This window comes from Gopherus evgoodei, chromosome 2, assembly GCF_007399415.2.
Source record: "Gopherus evgoodei ecotype Sinaloan lineage chromosome 2, rGopEvg1_v1.p, whole genome shotgun sequence".
In the NCBI taxonomy this organism is placed as follows: Eukaryota; Metazoa; Chordata; order Testudines; family Testudinidae; genus Gopherus; species Gopherus evgoodei.
The window spans coordinates 90,457,693-90,472,478 of NC_044323.1; the positions used below are offsets into that span (position 1 = coordinate 90,457,693).

General features: G+C 43.4%; 1 protein-coding gene across 4 annotated transcripts in view; it reads right to left on the reverse strand.

Moving 5' to 3' along the window:
• Positions 1–3,181: 3,181 nt before the first annotated feature.
• Positions 3,182–14,786, reverse strand: part of DPY19L1 (dpy-19 like C-mannosyltransferase 1) — a 102,579-nt gene continuing 90,974 nt past the window's right edge. For all 4 annotated transcript variants that reach the window (XM_030551348.1, XM_030551346.1, XM_030551347.1 and 1 more), the window contains 2 exons: positions 10,921–11,046; positions 3,182–5,282 (listed from right to left, as the gene is read on the reverse strand). In XM_030551348.1, the coding sequence (XP_030407208.1) occupies positions 5,126–5,282; positions 10,921–11,046 (283 nt within the window). In that variant the 3' untranslated portion in view covers positions 3,182–5,125. The remainder of the gene's footprint in view (positions 5,283–10,920; positions 11,047–14,786) is intronic.

Here is a 14,786-nt window from a genome sequence, read left to right on the forward strand (position 1 = left end):
ATGACTCTATTAATAATATTCAGACAATTTGCACCAAAAATATATTTATACAAAAGGCATTTAATATAGCTTGATCAACCAAACCATTAGTTTATGGGCCCGCACTGCAAGGATAGCTTATTGCTTCATATTGCAACGCAAAATAAGTAATTAAGTTACATTAGGGTTCAGAAGTTCAAATGGTAGGACAATCATGTGGGAAGCCTATAAACTAGTCTTCTCCTTCAGCCTATGCTTTCTCTACTCATTAGTGTACTGTACATGGCTGTTTATTAGATTTGTAAAAGGGAGAGTAAATGTGACTAAACAAAAATGGCTGTTAAAAATGTTAGTTTCTCAAAGACTTGCACTGTGCCCGAGGTAAATAAAAATAATCTAATAAGAGAAATATGGAATTAATGACAGTTATCCATTTAACATAAATCACTGGATAATACACATTTTGAAAATAGAATGTGTTTATTATTAATGGTCCCAATCCTACAAACATTTATGCACACAAAAAACTTTATGCACAAGTAAGCCCATGAAAATGATTGGGGCAAACAAGGTCTACATTTGACAGGATTGTTCTCCTGTTTCCTCCCATATCCCTTCACCTCTGAAGTTCCGCCTGAGCAGATACCAAAAGAACAAAACAAAACAAGAAAAACCCAAAGAAAAAAAAACTTCATTAAATTTAGAACACATCTTGCTAGGTTTAGGAAATATTGATGAAGGAGATGATCAGCCTCAAAGAAGACTATTATAATCTCCATTTGACTGTATGCCTATAATGCAGAAAAATGTGGATTAACAGAGTGGTTAAAAACTCATGAATTTTATACCCTGCTTACATATAATTGCCCTGGTTGTCATTTATACAACATAATTCTTGTTTGGACTAAATCATTTTTGTGCAGTGATCACAATAGCCAGGATTTGAAACCAGCTGGAAATTGACTTTCAAATAGAATGGAACTTTGACCCTCTTTTCACTTTTCATGTCAAATGAGGGGGTGAGAGGGAGTGAACAGAATGAAATGGTTACAGCTTTTTAAAATATTCATTTTAATAAAAGTGAAATATAGTAGAGTCTGTAATACCATCTAGTCAGTCTTCCTTGATTACTAGTGGCAACTAATTGATTTCACTTGAACTGTATTTCAATCTATGAAAGGACAATTAAATAGACTAAGCCCAAATGTGAAGCTTTAGAGGAAAAGTATTAAAAACCCTTATGCAATGTTTTCAGTTAGTTTAATTTTGAGGGACAGGTTTCTTTTGTTTTTTTGGTTTTTTTTTAAATTCAACACACATGTATAGGGCACAAACCTGAAAACTAGGAAGTGACGCTGACCAATCTAATTTAACTGATCAAGCTGAGTTAATCACAAAAAAGAAGTAAAAAGTAAAAAATGAACCAGATTTTACAGATATCATATGTAAATAATTAACAGAAGGTGTAAGGCAGTAGAGAATCAGACCAGGTATCCTTATTTTTTTTTTGTACAGGGTGCTACACACACTGACTGAGGTATGATTATTAATGATAACTAAATTAGTAATACTGTAATTAAACTATTTGTTTAAATTTTGCCATTTGAATGTATCTAAACACTTATTTCAGATACCAGATTTCAGCTGACCAGCAGGCTGATTCTTATTTACACTGATGCTTCTTTGCACCATTCTGGCAGTGTCCAGGGGCCTTAGAGTGGATGTAAATTATACCCAGTGTGACGCTACTGGGTAGTGCCAAACTGGTATAAGGGATTCAATAGAAATAAGAATCAGGTCCTAAGTTCCCTCTAAGATGTGTGGCTGCGCAGCTGCCTATTAAGCCTTGCGCGGGGGTTCAGGGCTGCAGCAGGCAGAGATGCCTCTCCCCACCGGCCAAAGCACAGACCTGCTGGGTGGGGAGAGGCGTCCCTCCCAGCCGGGCCCAGCACAGACCTGCCCTGGACTTGCCGTGGCAGGGGGAGAGAATCCCCTCCCCCAGGTCGACCCAGCCGCGCTGGAACTGCCAGAGAGAGGAGCCCCTCCCTCGGCCCAGCCCAGTCCCACTGAAGCTGCTGCGGCAGGGGAGAGGCACCCCTGCCGCAACCATAAGCTGCTGTGGCAAGAGAGGGCTGGGGGGAGTCCTCTCTCCCCTGCAGCCCTGGGGCTGCCTGCACCCCAAATCCCTCAACCCTGGCCCCACCTCAGAGCCCACATACCCCACACCCCAACCCTCTGCCCCAGCCCTGAGCCCCCTCCTGCACCCCAAACCCCTTATCCCCACCCCTCCCCAGAGCCTGCACCCCAGCCAGAGCCATCTTATCCCTCTGCCCTCCAGCCCTGAGCCCCCTTCCACACTCCAAACCCCTCGGCCCCACCCCCATCAAGAGTTTTGTTATGTGCACCAATATAGAGGTCATGTGTCATATTACCTCCATATTGGTGCACATAACAAAATTCATTCCACACATGGATGTAAAAAATTAGAGGGAACACTAGTCAGGTCCAAAGATATTAATAAAGTTTAACACAGGTCTGACCAACCCATGTTCTAACATTGTTCCCCAAAATGCACACGTCCTCAGTTTATGGGATTCTTATCTCAACATCCTTTTTCTCCGTACCAATAGATTTTGATCTGATATTTTCCTACTATTATACCTTTTACACTAACATTCTCTTAGTGTTAGATTAAAAGATTTTTTGTAGCTTTGAAATAAAAAATCCCTATGCCACTCAAGAAAGATCAAGGGGACAAGATAGCATAACCTCCAAGATGCATTACTCACTTTCAAAGAAAGATGTGCCTCGATCACTCGCAAAATAATGCCTGGGGATATAGTCACTGACACTCTCTACAGCTTCCTCTTGGAAGACTAATTTTTACATTTTTTTTTTATTAAGAACAAATCTCAGTAAATTGAATAATTGAAACTTAAAACTTAGGAATGAATTTCCACTCTAATCAATATTTTGGGGTTAGGCTCATGATTATGTTTTGTGCCTAACATTACTAGTGATATTTGTAAGGAAAGGAAAATGGAGGTTGGAAGCATTTTTTTAAAGCGTTAGAGACTCCTGATTTGTTCCATATCATTTGGCAAAGACTATTATCTATGTAGCTGTCATACCTGTACCTGACATGATTATAATAAATTCTATAAAATATGACGTTTATGGTGAGTAAAAATACAAAAACACATTGCATGAATTTTTTTATTTAACTACATACAAGTACATGTGAACAATTGGCATAAACCCCATAAAAATACTTTTTTGTGCTGTAACACTATTTAGTCACAATGTTTATATAGAAAGATATCCTTTTTACTGCTTTCTTGAAACTCATCAACATATTTTAAAAAATTCTCTTCTCCTAAGCCCTTTTTAGTGATCCAGTTTCCTTATAGAAACGTTACCAAAAATACATTTTTGTAAAAGTTAAAAAGTTAATATGTATTTTCAACCCTTTATCTGCACCCTCCCAATAAAGCAATTTAAAAAAAAAATCAAATACATAAAATACTGATCAGCTTTTATTCCACAGTTTTCACATATTTTCAACATTTTATTACTACTGTCACAGCTGTAAAAGGTTTATTTCTACAGCATCTATAACTGCTAGATGCAGTCAAGGCTGAATATCTAGTACAGCCACTTAGACCACTGTCATATCATTAGGCTGCTGATTGAACAATTAACATTTATATAGTCTCAAACATTACAAATCTACATTACTTGTGATGTTTTCTAGTGGCTGTAACATATCGAATTTATAACATCTTGTTTGTTAATAGTCTGTACGGTATCCTTGCTCTACTATACTGGGAAGTGAATTCCCCTGTGAAATTAAGTCCTGTATCCACAATGTCAGGGCCACATTATGGTGAGAGAAATAAGAAAAAACTTCAAAGAAGGAAGGATAATTGCACTCTACATGGTCAGACAATTCAAGGAGAGTATATTTAACATTCGGTTTAGTGATTAAATTTACACAAACTTTTGACCATAATCATAGTACAGTCAGGTTGATTTTGTTACAAGGTTTTTCTTCAGTATTATTTGGATACTTTTAAAAACTATTTTTAAAAATCAGGATTAGTTAAATAAAGCTAGATGTCCAACATACAACAGAATCTTTAAACAGGCTTTAATAGATGAGGAAAGAAAATGTGATCTGAACTAGATGCAGCATTGCCTACAGAATTAAGATGTAGCTCTAGCACTGTTAAGGCAGTGCAGAGTTTATTCTATTACCTTACTAAAGCTATATAACAACAAGAATAAATGAAAGATTTTGCCTGAATAAACTATTTTCCCTTCTTAAACTTCACATGTGCATGTCTGGTTGTTTTGAATGTACTAGAATGTTAAAAATCCTTGGGCAATCAGAGGCTAAGCTACCGGTCAGTTGCATTTGTTTAATTATTTTTTAAAATTAATATTGAAGTTAAGGTTCCAAGCACATGCAAAGTGCACATCATCTAAAGTATGCAGTTTCAAGATTGTTTAAAAACTATTTCCATTTAAAAAGACAAACTTAAGGCCTGACATGTTTTTAAAGTGATCCAAAACTATCAGCAACTCTTCTTCAGTTTCTCTTAAAACTATCCTTCACACAGATATGGCTAAAGAAATTGTGTGACTTCTTCAGAAATGTGTGATCAGTATCATGTTATCCAAAGAGGAATACGGGGAGTGATCATCATACTGTGATGGTGATTTAAGAAGTCTGCTGCTAGATGCTACAGCGCCATCCATTAGTTCATAATTACTAGCACCAATGGTTTAAATAATCTTGCTCTGCTAAGACAGACTGACAGCATTGTTTCACAATTTGATTGGTTTTGAGAACTGTTGTTACTTTCTACAGCCACTTAACTTTTTTTTGGATCAGTATTTATTAAAGAGAGTGTGCAAACATATAATCATTTGCATAGCAAACCTTAAGAGACTGACCCTGAAATAGAAATCCAAACTGTCAGGTTAAGGTACTTCTATAATCAGAATTCCTTTAAAATGACAAAAAATTAAAAATACACATTTCCTCATTTTAAGTTTAGTATAAAAGGCGTTTCTGATTTAGAATTTTGATATGGTTACCAGTTAAAGTTGAAAAAGTTTGACAGTTCTTTGCACTGAAGTGTTATTCCCTTGTAACCTTCAAGATTCTGTAAACACTGTTCTGGAATACTGTGTTGAAATATGGCCGGGGATCCTTACTCATAAGGTTACATAAAGGAATTTTGCCAGCATTGGCAGGGTCTTCCACATCCCAAATTTCAGGCATACTGCAACCGGGTCTAGAAAATATTTGAATATGTAAACAAAAATAAAGAAGGACAGGTGAGGAAATGTAATCAAAGAAACATATGGCAAGTTTGTTTTATAAACTAAGGGTTAAAAATGACTGACCTACAAAGGGGAAAAAAGAACTCTTGCTTCTTTATGACGAATTATAGAAAGCACTTAGGTTTTCTTTAAAAGGTTTTTTTCACTTGTCTTTACATTGGAAATACAAGTCAGATTGGAGAATAAGTGAAAAAATGGTTACCTACCTTTCATAATTGTTGTTCTTTGAGATATATTGGTCATGTCCATTTGATTCTAGGTGTGTGCGCACCCATGTGCGTGGTCGGTCATTATTCCCTTAGCAGTGTTCATAGGGTTGGCTGTGGCGCCCTAGAGTGCCATGCTCACATCAGTATATTTGGTGCTGCCATCCCTATGCCCTCTCAGTTCCTTCCTGTCAGCAACTCCAACAGAGGGGTGGGTAATGGAATGGACATGAGCAACACATCTAGAAGAACAACAGTTACGAAAGGTAGGTAACCATTTTTCTTCAAGTGCTTGCTCATGTCGATTCCATTCAAGGTGACTCATAAGCAGTATACATGGAAGTAGGCTCGGAGTTCTTGGTCTTGCAGCTTTCAACAGTCCTCTGCCAAAGCCAGCATCGTCTCGAGCTTGATGGGTAAGTGCATAATGAGACATGAACTTATGGACAGATGACCAGGTAGAGGCTCTACAGATCTCTTGGATTGGCACTTGTGCCAGGAAGGCCGCTGATGACACTTGCACTCTAGTCGAGTGTGCCATCACAAGTACTTTTGCTAGCTCATAGCAGTAGCGGATACAGGCTGTGATCCAGAATGAAATCCTCTGAGCAGACACTGGATGACTTTTCATCCTGTCTGCCACCACCAGAGGCTCAAAGGGAGGCCCCATGAGCAGTGACAGCACAAGGTTCAAGTCCCAAGGAGGGACAGGACCCCAGACGTGAGGGTAGAGATGCTCCAGAGATTTCAAAAACTAGGCCATCATGTTTTGAACGAAGACCGACCTGCCCTGAAGCAGAGGGTGGAAGGCTGAAACAGCGGCCAGGTGGACCCTGATAGATGACAGAGACAATCTTTGTAGTTTGAGGTGCAGCAGATAATCCAGAGAGACCTGGATACATCATTACAACGCCCAGCACATGAACCTTTTCCACTTGGCCAGGTAAGTTGCTCTGGTGGAGGGTTTTCTGCTACCCAACAAGACCCGTTGAATCCGGGCCAAGCATTCCCATTCTTCCGCATTCAGCCATACAGTAGCCATGCTGTCAAGTGCAATGCCACCAGGTTTGGGTGCAGAAGACTTCCATGTTTCTGAGACAGCAGGTCCAGCCAGAGAGGTAGCTGCAGGGGGACGGCTATCGAAAGATTCAGCAGCATGCCAAACCAGTTCTATTGCGACCACGTGGGGGCTATCAGGATAACCTTTACTCTGTCCTGTTTGATCTTCACAAGGACTGTGGATCAACAACACTGGTGAGAAGGCATATACATCAGGGCTCCTGACCATGGGAACAGAAAGGCATCTGACAGGGAGCCCCTGTCCATACCCCAGATTGAACAGAACACGTGGCATTTCCTGTTCTGACAGGACAGGAACAAGTCCACCTGGGAATTCCCCAGAAGATCATACTGACCTCCTCCAGCTGGAGAAACCACTCTTGGCAAGATGAGAAGGTCCTGCCGAGGTGATCTGCTAACACATTCCTGGTCCTGGGCGGATGCATGGCTACCAGATGAATGGCATGCTGCGCACAGAAGTTCCAGTGGTGGAGAGCTTCTTGGCAAAGGGCCAACGACATGGATCCACTGTAAATGTTGATGTAATGCATTGCAGCAGTATTGTTCATCAGGACCTGCACCACCTTGCCTTCAGGTGAGGCAAGAAAGCCTGACAGGCCAGGCAAACCGCTCTGAGCTCCCTTGACTTGTTGAGGTGTAGCAAGTCCAGAATAAGTCAGGTCCCATTTTGCTTTCAGAATTAGGAAGTAGAGGGAGTAGAAACCTTTTCCTTTTATGTCCCAAGGGACCTTCTCCACCGCCCCCAGGTGCAGGATATTCTTGACCTCCTGAACAAAGAATTGCTTGTGAGACGGGTCCCTGAAGAGGGATGGGAAATGGGTGGGGTGGGAGGGAGGGACAGCCAAGAATTGCAGGGTGGAGATACTATCTCTAGCACCTAATGGTTTGAGGTGATCCATGACCAGGACGAATGGTAGGGATGAAGACGACAATTGAGGAAAGAATGATGTGGATCCAGGGAGTTAACGGGGACGTCACTCTCGAGCTCACCTTCAAAATGAGAACTTCTGGCCCCCAGGATGCTTTGCGGAGCTGGGTTGCTTGAGTGAGCAGGAGGAGGAAAGGTGGTGACGACTAAAGCTCATGTTTCTACCCCTTCTCCTTGCAGATTCCTGTTGAGGCCGCCAAGGCCTTGGCAGCGGTGGTGGCCGAAACTGCTTCTTCGCCAATTGTGGGGTATGCAGACACAGCGAGTGAAGGGTGGCCCATGCAGCCTTGCATCAGTCTGCTCCACAAAGAGACCATTCCCATCAAATGGGAGATCATGAATTGAGGCCTGCATTTCCTAGGATGGGCCAGCGGTCTGAAGCCAGAAGCTGCGCCTCACGACTACCATCGATGCAAACACCCTAGCCACTGAATTGGCCACATTCCACACCATTTGAAGGGAGCACCTTGCTGCTGGACCCTCCTCCACCAGGGTACCAAACTCCTGGGCCAAGTCCTGGGGCAGGGACTCCTTGAACTTATGGATAGTCTCCCATAAGTTGAAATTGTTTCTGCTGAAAAGTCTGGTGGTTCACCACCTGGAACTGAAGTCTGGCCATTGAATAAATTTTCCTTCCAAAAAGCTCTAGCCTCTTGGCCTCTATTTTTGGGGTCAAACTGGTGTGCCCGTTTGTCCTTCTCGTTAGCAGCTGAAACGACCAGCAAGCCTGGAGGCAGGTGGGTATATAAGTACTCGAACCCGATGGCTGGCATAAAGTACTTTTTCTCAGCCCTCTTGGAGGTGGGAGGGATGGACGAAAAGGTTTGCCAGAGGACCTTAGGTTTTTTTATGATCTCATTGTGCACTGGTAGTGCAATAAGGGCAGGGCTAGATGCCGAGAGCATACCGAACAGGATGTCTGCCTGTTGAGTCATCTCCTCTACCTCCAGGCCCAAGATCTTGGCCACTCGTTGAAGCAGGGCCTGGTGCACTTTGAAGTCATTTGGCAGGCTGGCCCTCAAGCCCCCCCCCCACCTCATTCGGGAATGGGGATAATGACTGGACCATTGGGGGAGGCACTGGGGCATCATACCCTGAGGGGAAGAGGGTTTTGGGGTGGACACTCACTCTTCTATCCCGACCTCTAAGTGCACTTTGCGCACTGAGCCTGGTGCCGCCAGCTGTTGCTCTGAGGAGACAGCCAATGAATGGTGAGAAGGGGGCATCGGCATCACAGGCATGCTCCACGCACTCCAGTAGGGCCACTGTCCTGGCCACTGGCTGTGTTGCCAAGATGGCATCGCTGAGATCGATGCAGCCTCAGGTGCCCAACTGTGCCAGTGATGCCTCAGCAAGGGGCTGAATTCCCTCTCTGTGCCAGAGGAATCCCCCTCTGGTGATCAGGTGGGGCTGTCGATGTCTGCATCTGGTGGCTAACCATTGCCACTGGAGACTGGCATTTTGAATAGGAGGACCGGAGGTGGGAGGACTGGTACCGCGACAGAGACCGTTCCCAAGCTGCGGGGTGGCGGGGATCTATGCCGAGAAGATGACCAGCAGGAACGGGACAGGCGCCTCCCCCTAGGCGATCTGCGTTGAGAGGGAAAAGACCGCAACTGCGGTGCAGGTGATCTAAGGCAATCCGCGGAGGACCTGGGTTGTGAAGCCGGAGATCTGTGGCGCAGAGACGGAGAGCGTTATCTTGGTTCTGGGGAGCGACAATGTTCATTTGCCCTCTGACGGGGCTTGACAGCTGGCTTGACCTTGTAGAGAGTCTTTACTGCTTCCTGAGACACACATGGCACTGGCGACGCTGGTAGAGGCCTCAGCACACCGGGAAAGCCTTGGAAGGTGTCAACCCCGCCATAAGCCTGTGTCCCCAACTGCTCCCAGGAGTTGGTAGTGGATCTGTTGGGGGGCATGGGGCACCCATTAGGGAGGCACATCCATGTGGCTCTAGTGCTGCCCAAACTGGGTCCTTTGCCTGATACCCCAGGGCCTTTCTTGTTCGGTGCTGGGGAGCCGTCTTTCTTGGACTTCTTTCTGGGCACCAGTGCTGGAGAGTGGTGCCAGGGGTGCATTACGCACCAAGGCCGAAGTGCTAGGGGTACAGTATGGCCGGGAAGGCCTGGAAGCCCGGTGGAGAGCAGTTTCCATAAGGCCCTCAAATGAATGTCACGCTCTTTCTGGGTCCTTGGTTGAAAGTTCTTACAGATGCAAGACTTGTCTTTCACATGCAATTCCCCCAGGCGGCTGCTATGGGGGTCACTAACAGGCATAAGCCTGTTGCAGTCAGAGCAGGGCGTAAAACCTGGAGACCGGGGCATGCTCCACCTGGAGCGAAGTCTGTGTTGGGACTCTAACTTCTAACTACTCTACTTAACGACCACTTAAACACTAACAGCTATGAACAAACTGTTTACAAGGCCCTAAGGCTTGAAGACAGTAGAAACTAAACAGATAGCTCTTGCTAGGCAAGGAAAAGGCACTCTGACTAACCACCACGAGAGGTAAGAAGAACTGAGAGGGCATAGGGCTGGCGGCACTCAAGAGGGCGCCACAGCTGACCCTCCGGATACCACTAAGGCAAAAATCTCAGATGACCATGCACATACCTAGAATGGAATTGACATGAGCAAGCATCCAAAGAAAATTATATTACAAGATAAAAAATATATATATATAGTAAAAAAAATCTTGTTTGGGTTTTGTAACATCTATTTCATTTCCAGGAAAACAAAATTGCAGAAAAAATTCAACACCTTTGGACTTCATCATACATACACATCTGCAACTGCCTTCATAGCATAGTGATCTGCTTGCTCTGCATTAACTTTAATTGTGTTCTACAATTAGGTTTAAGGTTATAATCCTAAAATGTTCACACAGAAGCTTAACTTTACACATATGAATACAGTCAGTCAATAGAACTACTGTGTGTAGAGTTACATGTGTATTTGAAGGATCTGGGCCCAAATTTGTTTCTCGTACTTAATTATGGTTAAGGATAAATGTAAATTCAAAAGGCATATCTAACACAAATTAGCTAATATCTAATGTTCATGTACCTGTGGGTGTTTGAACAACATACCTCAACGTAAAGAGGCTCAGTGACTGTGAAAGTTCTCAGAGTTGTAAAGTCTGTTTTTCTATTCACACATCTCAAATCTGTTTGTGTAGATAGAGAGCCTGGCTCTGTCTGTATTAATTCAATTCATACAGTTTAAGAACTTGTGCTAAATGTGAAATAAATCTGCAAGTTCTAATGACAGGGTTACTATAATTCTCTCATCAACCTCCACAATCCAAAGACAAGATCCAGTATATCCTCAGCTACACTTGGACAGAATATTGATGCTGAATACTAATACTCACTTAGTTCTTCTTATGCACCACGACTCTTCTAAGATGTAATAATTCACTCCTAGTTTTAACAATTCTTTTTTCACTTCTTTTGCTGGTTTTCGACTATACATGGAATACACTATTTTAGTTCTGGCCCTTTGAAAAGAAAAGAATCCATAAAAGTTGTTAGCAAATCAGATGGAAGGGTGGGGAGAATGAAATTATTTAGGATGGATAAAATAGCCAGACTGGAGCCTGGTCTACACTACGAGTTTATATCGAATTTAGCAGTGTTAAATCGCATTAACCTTTCACCTGTCCATGCAACGAAGCCCTTTATATCGATATAAAGGGCTCTTAATACCGGTATCTGTAATCTTCCCCGACGAGGGGAGCAGCGCTGAAATCGGTATTGCCATTTCGGATTAGGGTTAGTGTGGCCGCAATTCGACGGTATTGGCCTCCGGGCACTATCCCACAGTGCACCATTGTGACTGCTCTGGACAGCAATCTGAACTCGGATTCACTGGCCAGGTAGACAGGAAAAGCCCCGCAAATTTTTGAATTTCATTTCCTGTTTGCCCAGCATGGAGCGCCGATCAGCAAGGGTGACCATGCAGTTCCAGAATCAAAAAAGAGCTCCAGCATGGACCGTACGGGAGATACTGAATCTCATCTCTGTATGGGGAGATGAATCTGTTCTATCAGAACTCAGTTCCAAAAGACGAAATGCCAAAGCATTTGAAAAAATCTCCAAGACTATGATAGACAGAGGCCAAGGCAGGGACTCAACACAGTGCTGCGTGACAAGCTAATGGAAAGCCAAAGAATCAAATGGATGCTCATGGAGGGAGGGAGGGAGGGGGGACTGAGGACTCGAGCTATCCCACAGTTCCCGCAGTCTCCGAAAACCATTTGCATTCTTGGCTGAGCTCCCAATGCCTGAAGGGTCAAAAACATTGTCGCGGGTGGTTCAGGGTATATGTCATCAATCTCCTCCCCTCCTCGTGAAATAAAAGGAAAAAAATCGTTTCTTGCCTTTTTTCAATGTCACCGTATGTCTACTGCATGCTGCTGGTAGATGCAGTGGTGCAGCGCTGAACAGCAGCATCCCCTCCCATTTCCTTCCTGATGGCAGACGGTGCAATATGCTTGGTAGCCGGCCTCACTGTCCGTGAGTGCTCCTGGCTGGCCTCGGTGAGGTCGGGCGGGGGCACCTGGGTCATTCCCTTCTTTAAGCTTTGTCTCCTGGAGATTCAGTTCTGCCTGGACTATCATAGCAGCTGGAGGCTGCGCTCCACCTCGTTCTATCTCAAAAAAGTCAGTGTTTCTTATTCATGTATTCTATATTACTTCATCACACAAATGGGGGGATAACTGCCATGGTAGCCCAGGAGGGGTATGGGAGGAGGGAAGCAACAGGTGGGGTTGTTGCAGGGGCACCTTCCCCCATGAATGGCATGCAGCTCATCATTTCTGCGGGATGTCTGGGGTTCTGACCCAGAACGGCTGTGCTCTCTGGTTCTTTAGTAGACTTGCCCGATATTCTAGGCAGGACTGACTCTACCTTTAGACAAAATGTAAAGAAGGGAATGACCTGGGGAGTCATTCCCATTTTTGTCCATGCGCCCCGGCTGACCTCACTAAGGCCAGCCAGAAGCACCCACGACAGCAGCAGATGCTACAACAGGACTGGTAACCGTCTCTGCTAACTTGCAAAGGCAAGTGAATGCTGCTGTGTAACACTGCAATACCACGTCTGTCAGCAGCATCCAATAGACATACAGTGACAGTGAAAAAAGGCTAAATGGGCTCCATGGTTGCCGTGCTGTGGTGTCTGCCAGGGCAATCCAGGAAAAAGAGTGCGAAATGATTGTCTGCCGTTGCTTTCACGGAAGGAGGACTGACTGACGACATTTACCCAGAATCACACACGACACTGTTTTTGCCCCATCATGCATTGGGATCTCAACCCAGAATTCCAATGGGCGGGGGAAACTGCGGGAACTATGGGATAGCTATGGGATAGCTACCCACAGTGCAACACTCCGGAAATCAACTCTAGCCTCAGTACATGGACGCACACCGCCGAATTAATGTGCTCAGTGTGGCCGCGTGCACTCGACTTTATACAATCTGTTTCCAAATACCAGTTTCTGTAAAATCAGAATAATCCCATAGTGCAGACATACCCTGAGATACTATAATGAGGGGGGATGTATAAAAAAGGCAGACCGTTTTGTAAGAAAAGCATGTAATAAACCCAAGTACTCTAACATAAATATGAGTTTAACATTTCTTAAGTTATTTGCCCTCCTATTTTAGGCATGGCACCAGGAAACACTGCAGCTTATTATTTCATTCCGACTGTGTATCACTTGTGGGAGAGAAGCAACGATTTTCTACTGAATTGGCCTTTAGGACACATTTATATTTTAGATGATTCAGTTCCAGCCATTTTGTTCTAACTTCATTGAGATTCATTCCACAGATTTTGACTGAAGTAGGTTACGTTTCTTCTGGTTTAATGAGAAACAAGATGAATGTCCTGGGTGGACCCCTGTTTGCCCTCCCAGGAAAGTGAGCTTCCTTAGATTTGTAAAAAGAGACTTCGAGACAGAACTTGTTTCTTTCCATTTCCCACTAGACTGAACAGAACATGACTTTAGTTTAAAGACAAGAAAGGGTGAGCAGAATCACCAAAAAGGAAAGCCTGGCATTATAATCTACTGTCAATGCACTGGAGTAATGTACATAACCATATAATAACCTTAACAGAATTCTATTTGTCCTTAAAAGAGAAGGTTAGTGAAAGTCTGAAGACATGCAGTGAATCATTTAGAATATTCTCCACAAAACCCTGTCAGTCTTGTGCTCATATGATTGTAGGGTGGGGAAGTAAGGCAAATAGCTGTTTTGCAGACTTGTCCCAAAATATTAAGGCTCTGATACCAAGTAGAGTTGAAGGGGATTGTCTGGAGACAGAGAGCAACATGATCATAGTTGGGTCTTACATCTGAACATAAACATATGATAAACATGTGGCAATATCTGTGTGCTCCCCTTCCCCTATCCTCTTTCCACAAACTCGAGTTGCCAAAGACTGTTGCAATGATACTTGAGGATAAGATGCTAGATGTTAAACTTTAAATAAATGAATTTCAGAAGTCAATTTACACAAAAAGTTTAGGTTCTGAAAATTGCAAGGAAAACAAATTAAGCCATCAAATGTCATATGAATGAACTGACCAAAAAAGTCTGTGCAAAATTTGAATTTCAATCAGTCTTAATAAAAGAAGTTCCTAACTTAATAATCAACATTTAAATAATATGATTTAATACATCAAGAAAACACAACCCTTGTTTACAGTAATATTTAAGTCAATAAAGCTGCAGTCTTGAGAACTGGTCTGTTCACTGGGCCATGGGAAAACAGAGCAACAAGAGGTAGATTTAGTAGCAGGATGTTGCTTCAGACTTCATAATTACACAATATTTTTTATTACTAAGGCTACATTTAAACTTTAAATGCTACAGTGGCACAACTGCAACTGCATTACTGTAGCACTTCAGTGTATTGACGATCTATGCTGACGGGTGGGCTTCTCCCATTGGTGTAGGTAATCCACCTTCCCAACAGGCCGTAACTCAGTCAACAGAAGAATTCTTCTGTTGATCTAGAGCTGTCTACACCAGGGGCTAGGTTGGTTTAACTATGCAACATGGTGGTGTGGACTTTTCATGCCCCTGAGCGACATGGCTAAGTCGACCTAACTTTTTAGTGTAGACCAGTGTTATAACCTTATTCCCAGATTCTGGACCTTAGCGTCCAAAATATGGGGGTTAGCATGAAAACCTCCAAGCTTAGTTACCAGCTTGGACCTGGTACTGCTGCC